General features: G+C 57.6%; 1 protein-coding gene across 1 annotated transcript in view; it reads right to left on the bottom strand.

The window, feature by feature from the left end:
- Nucleotides 1-10306, bottom strand: part of TIMP2 (TIMP metallopeptidase inhibitor 2) — a 49779-nt gene extending 39473 nt beyond the window's left edge. Inside the window, exon 1 of the mRNA XM_008520968.2 lies at nucleotides 9863-10306. Coding sequence (XP_008519190.1) covers nucleotides 9863-9992 — 130 coding nt within the window. The 5' untranslated portion in view covers nucleotides 9993-10306. The remainder of the gene's footprint in view (nucleotides 1-9862) is intronic.
- Between the last annotated feature and the right edge of the window lie 9803 nt (nucleotides 10307-20109).

Below are 20109 nucleotides of genomic sequence, written 5' to 3'. Positions count from 1 at the left end.
GTGCGCGTGCATCCATCAAAGCCTTTGTCCACAAAGCAGGGAGGCTGTGTGCCCCCAAAGCCGCCTGGCCAAGGGTCAGCACCCTCCTTCTGAAAACAGACACTCTTCTCTAAACACAGCAACCCACCACGAAGGACCCTGGTCCTTCCTCCGGGTGACAGGCAGTGCTGTCTCTTGAAAGCACCCTGGAATCTAGTGTCCGGCTGTGGCTGCAGCTGGGACACCCCCAGACGCCTGGCCATGGGCAAACGGATGAGGTAATCTCCCTCAGTGTGGGAGCCCGGGGGTGAGGAGCCCTCCATGGCCTAGGGCCATAGTGAGCTCAGATTTCACAGAGCAGGGGAAAACACACCAGACCCACAGCCTAAGAGCATCATGCCTTCAAGGCTCCAGGTCTAACGCTCCAGTGCACTCTTGGCTTCCTTCCAACTCCTGTCCTTGTTTTCCACTCCTCATGTCAGTGCCCCCAGGTGGCCTTGTGGAGGGTCAACCAACTCGGCACAGTGAATTCTCACCCGCCTGGAATGACCAGGGTGTGGTGGCGTGGAAAAGGCAGAGTGACAGACCATCAAAGCTGAAATTCCTACTTAGATCACTGAGAAGTGCACTTGTCCCCCTCCTGTCATCTGGCCTGCCCTGAAAGTCCACAGTCCCTGAGCTCTCGATTTGGACCGAAGGCAGGAGGGCAGCAGAAGCGAGCTGGGCAAAGCGTGTTGCAGGAGGAAGAGAGAGCTGGTCACAGACTTTAAAGGGGAGGCTTATGTTCCCGTCCCACATACATGACTTCCTTCTTGAAGAGCTCCAGGGACACAGGCCACAAGGCTTCTCAGAAGCATCATCCAGGGTCTCAAAATTCTAGAAGTGGGGGCGGGGGGGACTAACATCTACCAACCCCCTTCAGTGCTTTTGCATTATTTCACCCATCCATCAGAAATTTACGCAGTGTCTACTCTGGCAGACTCTGCGATGTTTTATCCTGCTTTTACGGAAGAGGAAAGAGGCTCAGAGAGGCAGAGAGGCAGGATTCAGAACCACTTCTAGCTGCTCCGGGCTTTTTCTCCCACCACCAACCACTTTTGTCTTTTTTTCTCTAAAATGTCGGCCCATTTCCTCTTCTGTCCTTGGCGAGGTTAAGAATCAGCTGTCGAAGTGTTTTCTAACTAACCAGGGCCTCTGACTATAATCAGCGGGGCCTCGGAAACGCCCGAGGCAGGGCCCGTGTGCTGAGCAAGGCTATGCAGGTGGCCACAACCAAGATCACCACACGACATACCCGAAAGGGCCAAACAGTCAACCCGAGCCAGTTCTGGATGCACGGACGAGACCTCAGGGTCTCTTCACCCGTGGAACATTCCACAACAGAAATCCAAGTTTTTGCCTTGAAGTTCATTTCTCCCTCTTCTAGGCCACTTTGCTCACAGGCTCAAGAGCCCAGAAAAGGTGGGTGGCTTCACTGTATCTTCGGGGTCAGTTCGGAGAAGAATACCCCACAGGCATCATTTCTTCTCGAGTTCCCCTGCTCCTGGAAAGCAGGGAGCAGGCAACCAGGTGAGAGGTGAGCTGGCATCAGGAAGTTCACACCTGAGCAGTAAGACCTCCTGACTTCACCCCGGGGTCAGAAGTTCTTGTAAAGGGCCAGAGAGGAAGTGCTTTAGGCGCTGCTGTGCGGGCCACGTGGTCCGTGTTGCAATTACTCAACCCTGCTGCTGTAGCTCAAAACAGCTGTGGACACTGCATTACAGATGGGCGTGGCTGCATCCCAGCGCAATCGTATTTCCAGCAACAGGCGTTGCTGCTACAGTGGGTGCAACTCGCCAAGCCCTGAAAGGCCAGCGGAGTCTTAGGAGGCCGGCCGACCACCCGCCATCACGTGCCCCCCGCCGTGAGGATGGGAAGGACACAGCCCCCTGCACCACCCGAGCCTTCTCTGGGAAACACCAGACAAACCCAGTGCAGGGCCCTCTGGAAGCTGTCAAATATAAAGCCTCCATCTCAGAGGACAAGACAAAGGAGGCAGCCCTGGGAGAGAGCCTTCTGTCCTGGCACAGGGCGCTCCCTCTCACCTGCAGCCTCCCTTGGCCTCTCCCGCCTCAAAGAAACCCTCCGCCCCGTCTCTCCTTCCACAGTGCCTTTTGACTTTAGAGTCATTACACAACTAATACATTTGATCACAGAAAATTTAGAAAACGCAGATATGCAAAAAGAAAAATCACCTTGACCTCACCAACTGCCTAGAATTTTGAGGGACATGCTTCCGGCCTTTTCTCTGTACATACATTGAACTGTGTGCACTTTTTTTTTAAAGGAGATATAAAGATACATGCAGAAGTGGTAAAACGACACAAAGAAAAGCCAGGGAAATTTCACCATAAAAACCAGGACAGGGGTTATCTCTAAGGGAAAGCGGGGCGGCAGGGGGCTGGGGACCAGGAGGAAGAAACAGAGGTTTCAGGGTGGCAGCGACGTTCGTTTTCTTGACCTGGGTATTCACTGGATAACTTTCTGTTAAAATGTACATTTAAACGTTGTGCGTTTTAAAAAACGTATGTTATGTTTGACGGTGTTTAAAATGTGACAGCATATTGACTATGACTGTGAAACACACTCCGAACATTCTAGGTCATAAACACGAATCTATAAAACCCCGTAAAATGACTGCGGAATATTTTGCTGCCAGGGTAGGGCTTAATTCATTCAGCTCATCTCCAGTCGACAGGCAGACCTCACACACAAGGTCAGCCCTCAGGAGCTTCTCTCCCTCTGTGGTCGCCCATCCACGTGGCAGCCACCGCTCCCTGGAGACCACCCCCTCCACGCCAGCGCGGATCGGAATTGCCATGTGCAGCTCCTCTCATTTTAAACTCTCTTCTCACTCTGCTATTTCCTAGTCGTGTAATTGGCCCATGCCTCAGTTTGATCATCTGTAAAATGGGGAAAAATGATTAGGAATTAAACCAGGAATGCACGGAATACGGTTCCAAGCACCCAGCACCTCCAGCTGTTGTCACTGCTGTTGCTGTCACCATCACTCTCTTCACAGAACTGTCACCATTTCCCTCCCAGCTCCCTGGCTGCACCCTGGCCTCCCCCCTTGGAGGCACCAGAGCCCAGCTGTGTCTCCACCTCTGCCCTACCCGAGTGACAACCACGGCCCAGAAAGAGCCAGTGCCCCCAACCTCGAGAGCCTCGGTGGGCGCCCCCTAAGCATCTTACCTCTGCCGTTTCTTGTGATCTTGGCCGACAACCCCAAGAGGGAGGCAAATTAGCATCTCTTTTTCAGAGATGGAGAAACCGAGGGCGAGGGCGCTTGCCCGGGCTCACTCTGCTGGACTGAGTGGCGGGGCTGCAGAGCAGGCTCCTCGCCACACTTGCTACAACTGGAAGTTCCCCTGCTTCCTTGGGACTCTCCCTCTCCCTCCATGTTCCACATGCTCCAACGTCCCCTTCCCTCCAAGGTCCCCTCATACATGTCCACTGCCTCCTGCAGCTACAGCTGGCGACCTTCCCGTTCAGAGCCCAATGTCACTGTCCCCCAGTGGAACTCAACAGGGAATGCGACCCGGCCTGACCACATGAGGGGACACTTGGCCACCAGGCACTGAGGTCAAACCACAGAGGCAACCCCCCATATCCTCACAAGCCCTCTGACTCCCCCCACCACGGGTGCAGGACCTGCATTCTGTCCCGAGTCCTTCCCCCCATGCAGGTACCTGCTCCACTCACCTGCATGACTGCAAGCCCCTTAAAATCACTCTCCTGCCTGCAGCTTCATTCCCACCCCCGCCCCCACGCCTAACAGCTCTCGGGGCCACGAAAACCTCCCGTGGGTCCCAGCCCGGGACTCCAGGCTCTCCTGCTGCACCTGGGCTCAAGGCTGCCCACACTTCGGTTCCAGTGACCCTGCCCACCATGTCTTCCACTGTCCCTAACAGGTGGTAAAAAGACTTTTTAAACGGCAGTGACTAACCTTTTAGGGGTCACACACCGTTTTGACAATCTGGTGGAAGTCACGGCCCCTGTCCACAGAAAAACATGGGCATGAGCATGCACGTGAGCACACGCGCACACACACACACACACACACACACAGCTGGGGGGCTCAAGGCCCCCCAGGCATATCTCTGGACAGAGGTCTATATGCCCCAGGCTGAGACCCTTCCTTATAAGGACTACACCTCAACTTGCTTTTTAGAGCAACACTTGCCCAGTCTGCCTGCTGGGGTCTCCAGAAGCTTAACCCAGGATGCTACTGGGACACAGCTTACCCAGGGGGCAGCTCAGTTTGTCACCTCCAAAATGGGACTCCCTGGGTCTCGGTCACTTTTCCACGGAGCTGCACATCCACACACAGATGGAGGCACCGAAGGCTCCGGGATTCCAGCCAGCCTGGGCCTCACGGGTCCGGGGGGTGGGCCCTGGGAGGTCGCGGGTCTGGGCTGGGGGAGCCAGCTTCATCCGCCCGCCCTCTCAGACACTCATGCTCCAGACCACCCCTCAGTCTAGCACTCTCCCTCCCTCCCTCCCCACTTTCGCTGCCTCTCCTCCTGGCATCCTGGGGCGTCTCGTCTACCCCCCCTTCTCCCTGATGCCGCCCCAAGACCCTGTGGTCCTTGCAGTCTCCATTTCTTGTTCAGACCCTCTAGCAACAAAGCAGAACCGTGGCCAAGCACTCTCCACATCTCCCTGTCCATTTAAAATCATGGACAAGTGCAGCTGTCAATCAGTACACTAAACATCTCTAACATTCTCTTCTTGAACCAAGATTGTCTGGGGTACACCACTTTGGAGACAACTGCTCTGTGCAAACTTCGGCGGGAGTCGGAACAACCTGGACAGTCTTAGAAATACCAGTGCCTACGCCCCGCGCCCCGAGGCTCCAATTCAGGACACCAGTTTATGTGTCTGCCTTTCAGCGAACTCCCTGGGCCATGCCTGCTGTCATCCACAGGTGCACATCCTCGAGGGCTCTCCTCGGGTCCTTGGGATGGAACACAGACTCCATGTGATAACCCAGAGTGGTGACATTTGGTCCCAATCTCCCTCTCGGGTCCCCCCAGCCCTGAGCCCCCTGCTCCGGCCTGCTTGGCACCCAGAACTCTCTAGCCTTTGCCCCGGCAGTCAGAGGCTTTGCTTAGCACGTCCAAACATGCCCTCGCCCTGCCACCACTAATGATGCACTTAACAATGCCCAGGTACTTGTCCCCTGACCCTGTCCTCCAATTCAGGGTTCTTCATGCTCCCCAACCTTGATTTCCCAATTCTGCTTTCTCTTTCCAGAAAGACCATCCTAATCATGGGACCACATGCCCTTGGTCCCATGTTTGTGCATGTGTACGCATTGTGGGGTGGAGGGAGTGTCCAGGGCAGGTGCTCCTAAGGGATCACTGGCTCTGCATCAGGACTAAGGTGGCTGTGTGCTGCCGTGCCTGCCCCGTAAGCCCAGGAGCCATCTATACCCCTATTCTCCATGTGCCCAAACGTCACCAAAGGATTTGGACTGTGCAGCCCACACCAGTGGGATCCCCCTGGCAACCCAGCTGAGAGAGCGGAGAGAGGCAGGACCCCAGCCTGCCTGCAGCGTGTGGACCACTGGCCAGGACTGCAAATTCCAGAGGACGGGGCAGCTCCCAGGCTGCAGGCCAGCAGCGTGTGCTCAGATCACGGAGAAGGGGACACGCATGGTGCCGGGAGAGCTCCCTTCTATCCACCTGCTGCCCCCGCAGAGCAGCCTCCACACCATGCACACATCTCCTCCCAGCTCCCAACGCAGGTTCCATCACTCCCCTGGAGAACACATCCTTCCAGGGACACTATCCAAAACTGAGCCCAGGAGCTCCAGTCCCCCCAGGCCTGACCCCCCAACCTCCCATCGGAACCCTCTATCTTCAGATTCCCCAAATGCACTTCACCTTGTCACATAGTTACTAAACTATCTGCCCGAAGCACATCGAGTCTGACTGACCTCACACCATGCCCTGGCGGTCAGGTGGGATCTGCAGGGCTTCTGCCCGCCCGACCCACAGTTTTAAACCCGCCTTCACACTGCCTGGCACTGGCGTCTAGTGCGCCCCTCCTGGGGACAGGATGACATCTTGCTTTTTCCCTTACCTACCCGGGGGGGAGTGGCCAGTCCATAACTGCTTCTTGAACACAGACAAGCCCAATATGAAAACCAGGACATATAGACCACAGACCAAGTATGCACTTTGCAGAAAGAGTTGCCAACAGTTTCTTTAAAGGGCGCCCGCCACCGCCAGCCTGGCCCCCATGCCCTTAAGGCCTGAGTCAATTCACAGGCATCTCATCTGCCTTGCCTCTCCCGAGCACACACATCTGGTGAAGACAGAGCCATTTCTGAGCGCTTGCTGCGTGTTTTCTGGGGTGGCCCCTATCTGGGTCCCATCAGTGGGTACCATTCGCCCTGCCATCCAGCCCATGGCCTTGGCTGTGGGCCCTTCTCCACCTGGTGCTAGAGGCCATCAGGGGGTCTGCAGAAAGCAGCGTGTGGAGACGGGCACATCCTGAGAAAGATGGCATCATGGGCATGCTGCTGGAGTAATGTGGCTTTGGGCACTGCCACCCACACTCAAGGGGAGTTTTTCTCGTCTGGATACAGAGGGTTCCTGGATCGACCCATGACTCCAGAAACTGGCAGAAGCAGACAGGGTCTGCCCAGTCGCTCAGCTGGCTAAGTAACTCCAGGCTCCCCACACTATGGTACTGGCTGAAGAGCAAGGCAGAAGCCAGTGTCCAGCCAGATGACCGGAGCTGCGCAGGCTTGCAGCAGACGCGCAGGGCTCCATCAGGTGAGATGAGGGGCAGGCCAGCTGAGTGGTGCTGAGACATGAAATGCTTCCTGCTCATCCTCACCTTCCTGGGAAGGACAGGGAGCAGGCCTTCGGGAGGAGCCAGATCCCCTTACCCAGCGGCCCCTTCTTCCTAAATCTCATGACCTCACAATGAACTCTTTCCACCGAGCACACTTCCCATTCTCAGGACTGCAGGAGCTAGGGAGATGCGTCCCCGAAACCCTGACACAGGCAGCCAGAGCTCTGCTTCTTAAGCCAACTGCCTCTTGCAGACACCAAGCCATTTAACACGGCTGCATCCAGCCAGCAATGAAAGGAGCCAGCACACCACATTAAAGGCCAGCTTGTAGTAACTCCCGATGCACACCTGGCCCGCACCCCCCCCCCCCCGGCCTCCCTGGACCCCTGGGTCATAGCCCTGGCACACGAAATCACCATTGGGCTCTTAAAACTACAAAAGCCGAGGCCTGAGCCACAGTCTCGCCCAGACTGGAGTGATCTTTAAAAGACCCCAGGCAATTCTGCTCTCAGCCAGAGTGGGGAATCACTGTCAAGGAAGTCAGGAAGCCGCACCGCTTAAAGGAGACGCAACGGGAAAAGGCCGCTGCGTCGGCCGGGAGGCTTACTCCAGGGCCACCCAGAGCCCACCGCCCTGCAATGCCTCGGCTCTGCATCCCAAGCTGACCAAGTACAGAAGGGCTGATTGTGAAACAGGACTGGGCAGCTGGCTCAAACAGCATCCCCCTAAAATTCACGTCCAGCCAGAACCTGTGAATGTGACCTTATTTGGAAATAGGGTCTTTGCAGACATGATCAAACTAAGATGAGGTCATACTGGATTAAGGTGGGCCCTAAATCCAATGACTGGTCTCCTGATAAGAAGAGGGAAATTTGGACACAGACACGCACAGAGGAGAAGGCCAGGTGAAGAGGAAGCAGAGACGGGAGTGATGTGTCTACCAACCAAGGAACGCCAAGGACCGCCTGGAGCCACCAGAGGCTAGGAGACAGGCCTAGAACAGCCTCTCCCTCACAGCCCCCGGAAGGAACCAGCACTGCCCAGCCCTTGATTTGGAACTCTGGGCCTCCTAAACCATGAGAGAACCGATTCCTGTCGTCTCACGCCCCCCCAGTCTGCAGTAATCCATTACAGCAGCCCCAGGGATCTCCTGCACTGGCACCAGCAGGCCTGACTGGGCCTCCAAGCTGGGATGGGGTTAAAAGTTTTGGCTCTACGATGATCCTGATGCAGTGAACTGGACACAAACGCCAGGAGATCCAGGCGGCGGAGACAGGAATGCGTAAGCCTCGAGGCATACCGAAGTTCCTCGAACCTGACCCTGTGCTCCCCCTGATCCAAACCTGGAGCCAAAAACAGCCCCAACCTCAGCTGATGCTGGGCAAGCACGGGAGTGGCCGGTGGGTCGTTCTCCCCATGCAGCTGAGGAATATAGGGTGGCCTCAAGGCCCGGCCCCTCCCACTCAGTTCCTGCAAACCAAGCCCAGGAGCCTTACGAGTCATGGATTCCTCCCGGGCCTGGACCCGATTCTGCCCCATGACTCGCTAGTCAGAAGCACAGGCCTGGACTCCCAGGGGCACCCCAAGGGAAGGCTGATCCTGGCTCCCCTAGTGGGAGGAGCCTCTGCTTTCCTCTGTAATCTTGCTGAGCAGCAAAACCAATGGAGCACAGACCCTTTTTCCCCCCAACTCAGGTTTCGTGGAAAGTACTCTGAAGCACGTGCCGGGCTCCAAGCCAGGTGGCCTGAGCCACAGGAGGCCCACAGGTAGCCCCTTGAAGACTCCCTGGCTAGGCAGCCAACTAGGGTGTGGCCAGGAGCCCTGGGGTTGGGGGGAGATGAGGAGGCCATGGCTGACAAGAGAAGAAACCCGGAGACCCTGGCTTTGAGTCTGCACAGGTGAGGGGAGCCCAGCCTCACCACATCTGGCCTGGCAACAGGATGCTCGGCGGGCACAGACTTAGGAGCAGAAAATAAATCTGTTGAGAAGTCCAAGGGGGCTGCAGAGGCCCACCTGCTGCACCTCTGCCCTTTTGGTTCAACCAAACTCGCCCCAGGAAAACCTGGCTGACTATCACCAGGGCAGCAGAGACCTGCAAGTGTCAGAGCAGGATGGAAACCCCCCGGGGCCCAGCTGGTTCCTCCCATTTCTGCTGCATTCTCCCTTCTGTCTCCTGCCTCTCTGTGAATCAGAACAAATAACTGGGCTCCTCTCTCCCTTGCTAGCTCCCATCTTTGGGGGGCAAGGAGACCTGAGGGTGACAGATATTTTCTGGGGATTCCAACAACCCTACTTGTCCCAAAGTCACCAATTTCTGTGGATGTCCTGAAAAAGCAGTCACAGGGGGCGGGCAGCAAACCCAAGGACCCTCCTCTCTGTCCGGCCTGGTGCGAGGTGCCTCCTGTGCCAGGCACAGAGGAAGGAGCTAGCCATGGGGCTTTGCAGGCCTTTCTCAGCTGCCTCTCTGAGCCCAGGAACCTGCCGAGGGGAGAGACGCTTCCATCGTGCCCAGGCTTAATCCGGTGAGCCCCCAAACGGAGCTGGTGGGAGAGGCCCAGGCAGAGCGCTTCCCTACCCAGCCCCTAGTCCAGAGGAAACCAACTCCCATCTCACCTGTTGAGTTTCTTCCTAGGGTCCCCTGTCCTCCAGCCCACCGAGGTCCAGACCCCCGCCCCCCACGCTGTGTCCCTCACTCTCCTCGCCCCCGTGATGGCATCCCAAGGTCCTCCGCCTGCCAAAACCCAATCCGTTCCCTGGCTCCCTTTTCTGGGGCTGGAGCTGCAGCGGAATTTCGGTGGAATTTTGAGGTTGAGAAGCATCTCAGCAGAGAAGGAAAGAAAGGGAGAGAAGGAAGGGAAAAAGAAAGTGCGATTTTGGCGTCAACTTGCAGGATTCGAGAAGGCGCCGAGGGCCGGGAGGCGGGCGCTGGGTCCTCTGCAAAATGCGGGCGGGCGGGGCGCCTGCGGAACTCGGGGGTCCCGCGCGCCCCGCGGGGGAGCTGGGCACCGGGCCGGGGCGCGGTCGCCGTCCTTACCTACATCTGCATTGCAAAACGCCTGTTGCGGGTGCACCGGGGAGCAGCTGCAGGCGTCGGCCGGACGGAGCAGCGTCCCCAGCAGCAGGAGGCCGAGCGCCAGCTGCAGGCTGCGGGCCGCGGCGCCCATGGCAGCGAGGGGCGCGGGCCGGGGGCGCGGGCTCGGGGCGCTCCCCTCTCGGCGGGCGGGGGCCGCGCGGGTCTCCGCAGCGCTCCGCGGGCGCGCCCTCCGCACCCGGCCCGCACTCGCCGCACAAACTTTCTCCGGTCTCTGTCGCCGGGGCGGCGAGGGGCCGGCGGGGGGCGAGGGAGCGGGTTACGCGGCGGCGAAGAAAGCGGGTGAGGGGCGGCGAGGTGGGCGAGCACGCGCGGCCAGGCCGCTGCCTCCACTGCCTTCTATGGATGTGTGCGCTGCGGGCGCGGGCCCGGCCGGCCTTTTATCGCGCGGCCGGGATCGGCGGCTCCGCCTCCCGGTGGCTGGCGGCCAATGCAGGCCCCGGGAGCTCCCGGCGCCCCCTCCCCGCGCGCCTCCCGCGCCTCCGCGGCCCTCTCCCAAACCCGAGCTTTTGTTGTGCCGGGCCGGGCACGTCTAGGGGCCTGCCGCCGCGCACCTGGCTTCCCACCGCCCGGGGCACACCCCGCAGCCGCCCAGATCGCCAGAGGTGGGGAACGGGGCGCTGCGGGGCGGACAGCCCCAGTGGGCCCTGACTCAGCACTTGGGACTGGCAGCCCACCCCTCCAGCGCACCAGGCGGCCCACCCAGCACCCCTTCCCCTCAGACTTGGCGCGGGAGGTGTACACTGCCTGATTCCCTTCCACCCCTGGGGGCCCTTCGATTCTAGCCAGGCATTGAGCAAAGTGGATGTGCGCTGTGGAGCAGGGGTCATTCCCTGCCGCCCCCTCCCCATGCCCGCTGTGGGTGGGTGGCCTCCTGAAGCTTACTGAGGATTCGTCTTTCAAATGGAGGCCTTAGAATTTTAAGTGCGCTTGGCCAGTTTAGTGGGAGGGGGAGGGGGGCGTGGTTACTATGAACAAAACAGGATTTTATATAAACTGGCCATATTTTTGACCAGCCAACAAGAGTCAGGAGGGTGGGCCCAGGAGCCCAGGACGCAGTAGGATTGGATGAAGGCCTTTGCTGGGCTCTGCTCACAGTTCCCTCCCTTAGCCCGCAAATGTGGGAGCTGAAGGACTTTTCCCAAAACAGTCTGCGTTCCAGAAAGGCCAGGACCTTAAAGGTGTGGACCACATGTGGAGTGTGACAACGGGGGTCGCTGTCTACCTGTCCGCAGCCTGCCCGGTCCTCTGCGAGCGTGCTGGTCCGCAGAGGACCTCCCTCCTGCCCGCAGGGCGTTTGTTATCTAGTAGGGGAGAAGTAAACAGAGGAAAATGACACAAAGAAAGAATAATTGCCTGCTACTCGGTGTACTGCTGACTGGAGATACGAAACTGGAAAAATATTGAAAGAATGGAAAAACAGTGTCTTCCTGTTTACGTGTGCTTTGAAACAGACAACTTGGAGAAAAGTTAAATAGGCAGAGCAGTTATTTTTAGCACCCTGACAAACCCAAAGTCATTTTATCGGGTTTTGTACGTGTAAAATAGAGTTGTGTTGTTTGTGAAATGATATTTGATGCTAACGTTTTAAAGCACAGTGTATTCGGAAAATTAGAACATGTTGGCTGCCCATAGGCTTTTCCTTTCTTCCTTTCTTTTTTATTACAAGTGGAACAAAGTCCTGCGGAACTTAACAGAATCTAAAATCCATTTGTCAGTTTATGAGAGAAACAGATAACTTTGGGGCTCTCAGTCTTTCAGGCTGATATGCATGTGAGTGACCAAGTGCATGTGAGAATCAGAAATACATCAGCAACGGTGCTGCAAAAGGGGGCGGGGTCAAGGCTGGCTGCATGGTGTGGAGGGGGGTGGTAGTGGAAATAAGGGGCCTGGGCTCCCTTCCTCCCTCCCTTCCTTCCCTCCTCTCTCCCTGCTTGCCTTCCTTCCATCCACAATGCTTACTTGAGCGTCTACAGTGGACACTGTCTGAAGGGCAAGACATTCAGAAGTGCACAGAACAGACAAAAGTCCCAGGGACAGTGATGGGAAAGGCCCCTGAGCCAGTGAAGGAGGGCAGTGCGGGAAGAGGAGGTGGGTGGAGGGGCTGGGAGGGGCGCACGTTTTGTTCTGAGTGAGGTCAGAGCGTTCCGAGGGTGTGGAGCAGATGGCGGAGCGGGCTCCCCTGAAAGCACTGAGCTCTGTGGTGGCGTGGACAGGAGTTGGGGCAGAGGCTCCAGTGTGACTCGGAGACTGGCAGCCCAGCTGCCTTGACGCCTCGCCAAGCCCCGCCTCTCCGTCCACAAAGTGCTGAGGAGTCCCTTCCTAGGGGATTGCTGTGAAGGGCTGACCGAAGGCTCTAAAATCTGGTGCACTGGTGGCTGTTATCACGAGGCTTGAGGTGTCCAGTGTTAAATGACTCTCAGAAGGCAGAGCTGATGAAGGGACAGAGCAGTCCCTGAAACCTCCTCGTCTTCCCAACTCAGTGTCCCCCATCACACCCTGACCTGCCCCAGCCATTACTGCCGCCCAGTGCCTGCCGTGGCCTTGGCTCCCGGGAGCCCAGCCTCAGTCCCACTGAACTCTCCTTCCTCTCTGGCGTCCTCTTCTAGTTGGAATCTTTCCATCTCAAAACGAAGGGAACTGAGGCCTCAGATATGGAATCTGCTGAAGATGGGAGTAGATGAGAATCTGGCCACTAGCGTCAACAAGCTGCTCTTTCCGTGCTCTCTGCTCCACCGCCAGGAGGGCTCACCAGCACAGGATGAACGTGGGGGCCTGGCTGCAGGTCTGACCTCTGCCCAGGGCAGGGAGGACAGGGTTAGGACGTCCCACACCCAGGCAGGAGAGGGAAGGAGGAAGGTGGCCCCCGAGGCTGGGAGCTCCCTCTATCACCCTCTCTCCAACCTGCCTCCTCTGCTTTGATATGGGGGGCAAGCTAACAGGGGAGCCATACAGGAGACCCCAGCCCGGCCTCCTGTGTGCGTTCTGACCTCAGTCTGCTGGATCTCGGCTTGTATCCTTGGCTCCCAGCAGGACTTAGGATAGACAGGAGGGGGCAGCGCCTGCCAGGCCAGCCGGGAAGGGGGCCTCCCAGGACCCTCAGACCACGCTCCTGGGGCCAGCACTTCCCAGCAGAAACAGTCACCTTGCCCCTGCCTCCCCCTCGAAGACTTTCCCATCTCGGAGCCCAGCAGAGCTGTCAGCCCGTCCCAGGTGTCCCAGGCGTGTGACATGAGCATACCCAGCAAGCATGCCCCGGGCCTGGCTTGGCCGAGTAAATGTGGTCCAGGGCCGGGAGGAAGTGCCAACGCCTCCTCCCTCCTGCTCCCTCAGGTAAACAGAGTCAGAATGACCTCACAGGCTTCCGGCTGGAGGCCCGGCTGCACCAGGCTCTGTCCACCCAGCACCAGGACGAGCGTTGGAAGACTCAGCCTCCCAGTTTGGAGAAGATCCATTTCCTCCTGAGCGTGGAGCATCCCCTCCCTGGAGACAGCTGGAGCGGAGCTGAAGCCCCCGCACTCCTTCCGGCAGATTCTGGGGAGCCAGATGCTCTATGCTGTGCGACAGGCCTTCAGATCGGCCCGCACGCTCAGGAAGTGTGCCCGCAGTTGGGACGATTCTGCGGTTTGCGATGCAAGCCTCTGATTCCTCAGAGAGGAATGGGCAACCGTCATTGGGGTCACGATGGGCCCCCCCCCATCAACTCTGGTCATCAGAATCATGGGCCCAGTAGGTGGGTGGTGCCACCCAACCCAGATATGTGTCCTGGACGTTCCCTGGCAGGCAGGGCTGTTTACCACGGAACATCCCAAAGATGACAAGAGGGTGAGTCAAGAATGATCGGGCCGTCTGTGGCATGAAGATGGGCCACAGTTCACTGCACGGTCAACATAAGCATCTCCATGATCAGCAGTGGACACGCTAAAGGACGTTTCGATTTTCATTTCATGTCATTCGTTTCAAGATTTGTCCTCTTCAGCCAGGGCCGGCTTCTCAGCCCGGCCCTGCTGACCTTTGGGCCAGACATTCTCTGGCGGGGCCGTCCTGTTCACTGCAGGGTGTTGAGCAACCTCCCTGGCCTCCACCTTCTAGATGCAAATAGCACCCCCACCCCCCCAAGTTGTCACAACCAAATATGTCTCCAGACATTGCCTAATGTCTCCTGGGGGGCAAAACCGCCTTCGTTGATAATCCCTGACTTAGGGAAACTAATAAAAATATTTGGCCTCGAGAAAAGCAAAATATAGAGATGTAAACAGCAAGGTCCCATTTCTGCGGAGCAAACAATAATGCATGTGGGAGGGTCAGGGTATCCACACGTGGCCAGAGAACAGGGCCGGGGGTGACCCACCAGCCTGTCCACATCGGTTCTCAGGGGAGAGAGGGGAGGCAAGGAATATTCCAAAGGTTGTTTTTAAAAAGTGTCCATGAGTAAACATCATGCATAATATTTCACTTATGTGACATTAAACACATGCATGGATGTAGACAGATGTATAAAAAGCTGTCGATGGAAAAGTTAGTGGAGTGTCTCCGGTGGTGGAAACTTAGGTGACAGGATGGGTGTCATATCTGCGCCTTGTACGGAGAAAGCAGTTTTCAACCCTAAAATGGACAGCTCCCGGGGCAGAAATGCGGATGTTTTTCTATACTCTCTGTGTAGCACTGTTACAGCCTGCCCTGGCTGCACTCCTGAAGGCACTCACTTTCAAATGATCCCGCTCCATCATCTACAGTGCTCTTGGCTCACATCTCCCGTTGGGGTTTCTTTCGCTGCGTGCGCGGCTGTGTTTTACGCCCTCCCATAGGGCATCTTTAAGGAGGCGGGGCTTGGCCTTTCTCCTTCATTCTTGGCCTACACACCTGTCACTCCTTTTGCCTCCCCTCCCACGCAGGCACCCCTCGGGGCAAAGGCAGCCTTGAGCCAGGGCTCCCACCTTGCAAGCCTGCCTGGATCTGAAGCCCTGCTCCCTGCTCGGCAGAACACCAGCCTTCACAGACCGGGCAGCAGTCTCAACACCAACCCTTGCAGCTCCCATCCCGTCTAGAGTCACTCCAGAAAGAAAGGAGGGAGGGGGGTGGCTGTCCTGGGGGTGAACTGGAAGCTCATGAAGTCATCGGCTTGAGGAGACTGCCACATCTAAAATATCTGGGGGCAGACACGTGGACTAGAAGCACATAGAGCCTTCCTCTGGGGGTGGCTCTGGGACAGCAGCAATGTCACCCTTGTGCCCGGAAGCCTCTGAGACCTTGTCCCACATGGACTCTGGAATGGCACTGCTTCTCCTCCTTGTGGCCTGCTTCTCCTCCTTGTGGCCGTGTTTCACCTCCCGTTGACCCGGAAGGGTCTCCCATCCTGCCAGGGCGGGTTCAAGCAGGGCCCCGTGCCCTCCTACCAGGAGGGAGGGTTCAGGGAGCAGCTCCCACAGCAGTCCGCACCCCAGGATTCCCCAGAGTCCACACACCTGAGCTCTACCTTCCTCTTCTCCTCCACGCTCGCCCACCTGTCTGCCTCCTACAACTCCCGGAACCGGCTCTCCTGGGTCCTGGGTTAGACTTGGTTCCCGTGAAAAACAAAGGACCGAGAGAGATGGTGAGCGTGGCTCTGTCAGGCCTGCTGCTCTGCATTTGCTCCTGCCCCGGCTCTTTCCTTTTGGCCCTGGGCGTGTGGTCATATGCTTCCTTTCACGGGCGGGTTAGGGAGCGGGGCCAGCGAGCAGGCCTGGGAACCCAGTGCTCCTCCATCCCCGGCTCTCTGCAGGAGGCAGCCTCAGCTGACGTTCTGGGGACCAGGGGCTGGCCAGGATCGAGGGGCGGGGACACCTCGGGAACTGGCTGCCCAGCTCAGCAGGGGTTTGTTGAGGCTGAGTTTCCTGGTTTCAGGTTCCCTCCCTGGAAGCCCAGAGGCGGGGGCTCAGATTTCCCCGCCATCCTCCTCTTCCTTTGGTGTTGGGAGTGACGGGCCCATGGCCATGATGTCATCGCCTAATCCAAACAGAAGGGGGGCTGGTTTGGGGCGCTGGCTGGCGTCCCATGCTGAGTGCAGCAGTAAATTTCATTTCAAGGCTATGATTAGGACTGTGCCCAAGAATTTCCTCTCTCTCTCTCCTTCCCTCTCCCCAATCCTATCTTTCTTTCTATGTTGCTGCCTTGTCTTCCTTTTCCCTCCTTCTCCCCCCACCCAACTCTCTTCTCTGGGGATGCTTCAGGTTCTCAGTGAGGTCAGCCCTGTGGTCACCAGCACCAAACTCCTTCGATCCCCATCCAGCGTCTTGTCACCTTCAGATTCCAAGCTGCCTCCCTCCCTCTGTGACCAGCTTTGAAGCCTATGGAACAGGTCTCAGGCCCTAGACGTCACCCTGTGGTGCACGGGTGAGGGACAGAATTCCTAAAGGCTCTCATTCAGCCTTGAGCTGAAATGCCGGGCAACAGGAAGAGCAGGGTTTGAGGTGGCTCTGGTCACCGACAAAGAGACCAGAAGGCCACGGAGCTATGGGAGAGGCCAGGAGAAGCCCGGGTCCTCGGAAAGTGATTCATCAGGTCCTTACCTGCTTCCTGGAGTTTGGGGTCTGCCTCCTTGGCTCTCTGTTTTTTGGCACTCTCGTCCTCCCCTCAGCTAGGAGAGAGCCGCCCAGCTCCATAGGCAAGAGGGGCCAACAGGCAGTGGCTCACTCTCCGGTCCCCGCGTCTCCCTGGGCCTGCCCAGCACCTGGGTAGAAGTGGGCTCGTGTGAGCAGTCCCACCCCAAATCCTGCTGCTTCTCTCCTCCATCTGCATCACCCTGGCTCTGGCCTGGCCTTCTTGGCCTGGGAACAAGGCCGCTGGCTAGTCATCGCTCAGTGTCCCCTGTGTTCTCCAGCTCCTGTTCAGCGTCCCCTGACAGGTGTCACCTGACCCCGGAGCCATGTTGCCTGCATGCCCACAGAGAAGTCACGGGGGGCTGGGCCAGCACCAGGCTTCCTACAGATGTGGAGAGTGCTCTGGGCCCCCTCAGTGCTCCCCATCGAGCAGGACTGTGGTCTGACACCTTAGGGCGGGCAGAGGGATGTCTCGATGCAGCCTCGTGTCTGGCAAGCAGCCCACGGGCATTCCCTGCCTGGCTCCCCGCCCCCGCCCCAAGTCCCCTCAGAGGCAAACGGCTCCAGCACGCCTTCCCCAGGGAGCCGGGCCGGCCAGAGGCCTTGGATCCCTCCTCACCATGCCCCCAGGCCAGCCCAGCCCAGCCAGCCGGAGGTGGCCGGTGATTGATTTCCCTCCTAGGGAGGTGCCCGTCTGGGGTTGTGTGCAGAGCCGGTCCCCCTAAGGAGGGGCAGAGATGGAAACTGCCCTTCTGCACCCGTGACCTGGACTCCTTAGTCTCCTTGTGTTTTCTCTCACGGGTTCTTCTCTTCCTGTCTGTCTCCCCATGGCTTCCTACTTCTTAAGGTTATAGCTCATTCGTTCATTCATTCTCTCAACATGTTTGGGCACCAGCCATGTGCCAGGTGTGTGCAGGACCAAGGATGGTGATGGAAGAAAAGCAGCCCTTCCCTCCTCCAGCACGAACCACCCTTTAGTAGAGACACAGACGGAGACGCCTGCAAAGCGTGTTGAGTGCTAGCTGGTGGAGCAAGGGCGCCAGTGAGGTCAGGTGGTGCAGGGAGGCCGCCTGGGATAAATGAGACCTGGAGGTTGGTGAGAGTTATCCAGATAAAGGATGAGGGCACTGCTCCAGATCAGGGAACCGGCCTGCGTGAGGACGGAAGGTCTAGTTGTTCTAGATGGGATGACTGGCCCGCCTGAAGGCCTGGAGGTAGGAGGACGCCGCAGCTAGCTCGGAGAGAGTCAGGCTGGCTGAGCGCAGAGCTGGGGTGGGGGCAGGGCCCGGGCCGTCAGCATGGCGGATCTGAAGGTGAGTGGCGGGAGATGGAGACAGGCAGCAGCTGTCGGTGGTGACTCACTGCTGAGCAGTATGATTGGAAACACATGTCCCGCCGAGAGGCACATTTATTACTCAGAGCCGAGGGTTCTTGGACGACATGGGAGTCAACAGGGAGAGGGGTGGGGAGGGAGCGTGGTTGGCGGTGGGGCCACGGGGAGGGCTTCCGGGCTCCTTATGTGTGTGTCTCGGGGCTCACTGCCTGCACCTTCACATCTGTTGTCGGCTCACTCCTCAGCTCTGGCCAGGTTCCTACTTGCCGCTTTAACAAAATGTCTTATTATGAAAACTTCCGAGCGTATTCACAAGGAGTGGGAACGGTATGATGCTCACCTACGTACCAATGCCCAGCTTCGAAAGTGATCAGCTCATCCAATTCTGTTTCATCGACACCCGCCCCAGTGGGTTATTTTGAAGCAAATCCCAGACGTCGAAGTTCCTGTGTAAATATTGGAAGAACATTTTTTTGGAAGGTTTACCTTCTCTTCTTCTTGGTAGAGAAGCGCGTTAACTTTATTTTATGAGGGTTTATCTTAGCACAGACTTTTTTCTTCTCTTAGGGCAAAACCAGCTCCCCAGACTCAGATAAACCAGGTACGTGACTTGTGCACGATTGCTGAACCTCTCCCATCTCCACTTCCTTCTTTGGAAAACAGGATCCTACTAGCAGTCCTGTCTAGAGGAGTTCATAGGAAGGCGTCCAGCACACGGCAAGTTCTGGGTGATATTGGCTACCAAGGAGCCAAGAGACAAAAGCAGGTCGCGTAGCTGGGAAGCTGCTGGAGTCAGGATTCAAACCCAAACCCACTAGACCCTGAAAACTGTTTCCTTTTTCCACCGGCCAGCATGCCCAACCAGCATGCTTTTTAGGGTCCACTGAACCACGGCTGCCTGGTGACTTTTGGTCGTGATCTGGAAGGTCCTCTGCCCTGAACTCACCCCTTGGACACCAGGGTTTGGGGAGATGTCCAGTCCCAGGGAAGCACTTTCTTCAAGAACTCAAGGCTCTTGGGAATGAGCAGCAAAAGGGAGGGGGGAGGAAGGAGAGGAAGCCATCTCCCTCCACCTGGAGGCAGGCAAGGACGACCCTCCCACCTAGGGACAGACACCCTTAGTGTAAGCCCATCTGGATCTTTGCGTTGTAGGGAATAAAGCCCAGGTGAGGCGGCTGAACTAAAGTGGGCTTTGTTCAAAAGATGCGGGGCCTGTCATGTAACTTACAAACAAGAGGTACAGCTGGACGGCAGGATCTGCAGGACTGTCCGGGCACCTGCTCCCTCCGCTCCGCTCCCTCCCTCAATGGCTTATCCCAACTACTTGCCTCTCCGTCTGCTTTCTCCTCTGGCTTTCTCTGCCTTTCCACAGCCCGGCCTGGCTGCTCCACCCTGCTGCCCTTTCAGTTCATTCTCACCCAGTTCCTTCTTCTCTTGTGTCACATTCCTGTGTGCGATGATCTGATGAGCCAGCTGGGGTCAGGTGACTACTCACACCGGGCATGATGGCTGTGGCCATCGGCACCAACTGGGTAGGCAGGGCCTGGGGTCTGAAGAACAGGCCTGCTCAAAAGGGGAGTGGGATGGACACCTCTCTGGAGGGAGGGTAGGGCCCTCACAAGGAGACACGTGGGCCCGGGGGACACTTGGGCCCTTGACTGCCTGCCCGTGGGACCCTTCAGCACTGAGAGAAGGCAGTCAGGGTCTGGGCCTCTGGAGGGCCATCCACACCTCCTGGCAGGATAGACTTGTGCCATTGGCTGGAGAAAGGTTTGGTCCACCGGAAAGGTCCTATGGGGCCCCGTCTCCTAGGCCTTGTGCTCTCTCAAACCTTGATGGAGGAAGAGCCCTATTCAAGGCAATGAGGTCTGAACCCTGGCCTTGTCCCTGACCGTGTCTCCTGGCAGCTGCAGAGGGCAGTGGCCGCTCCAGGCTTGGACGTCACCTGGAAGGCATGTCTGGGGCTGCTATTCTCTAATTGGCTGCCAAGGAAAATATTTTTTGCAGGTTCCTTGTGAGCTGAGAATGAAAACACAACACCCAGCAGGATGAGTGGTGGGGAGGGAGGTCTGGCTTTCTCCAACAGTCCTGGAGACAGTCGGGGATGACATCACTCAGGCACAGTCGGGACTGCAGGTCCTGGTGGCCGAGAGGGGACCAGGTGAGCAGAGGGGCCAGGGTAGGGAAGGCCTGGGACCAGGGCAGATTTTGGGGTTGTTGGAAAAGCGTGTGCTCTAAAAAGGCAAATGAGACAACTCAGGCTGAACTAAATCGTTCCC

Source organism: Equus przewalskii, chromosome 10 (assembly GCF_037783145.1).
Source record: "Equus przewalskii isolate Varuska chromosome 10, EquPr2, whole genome shotgun sequence".
NCBI lineage: Eukaryota > Metazoa > Chordata > Mammalia > Perissodactyla > Equidae > Equus > Equus przewalskii.
This window is presented reverse-complemented; position numbering and strand designations above follow the sequence as displayed.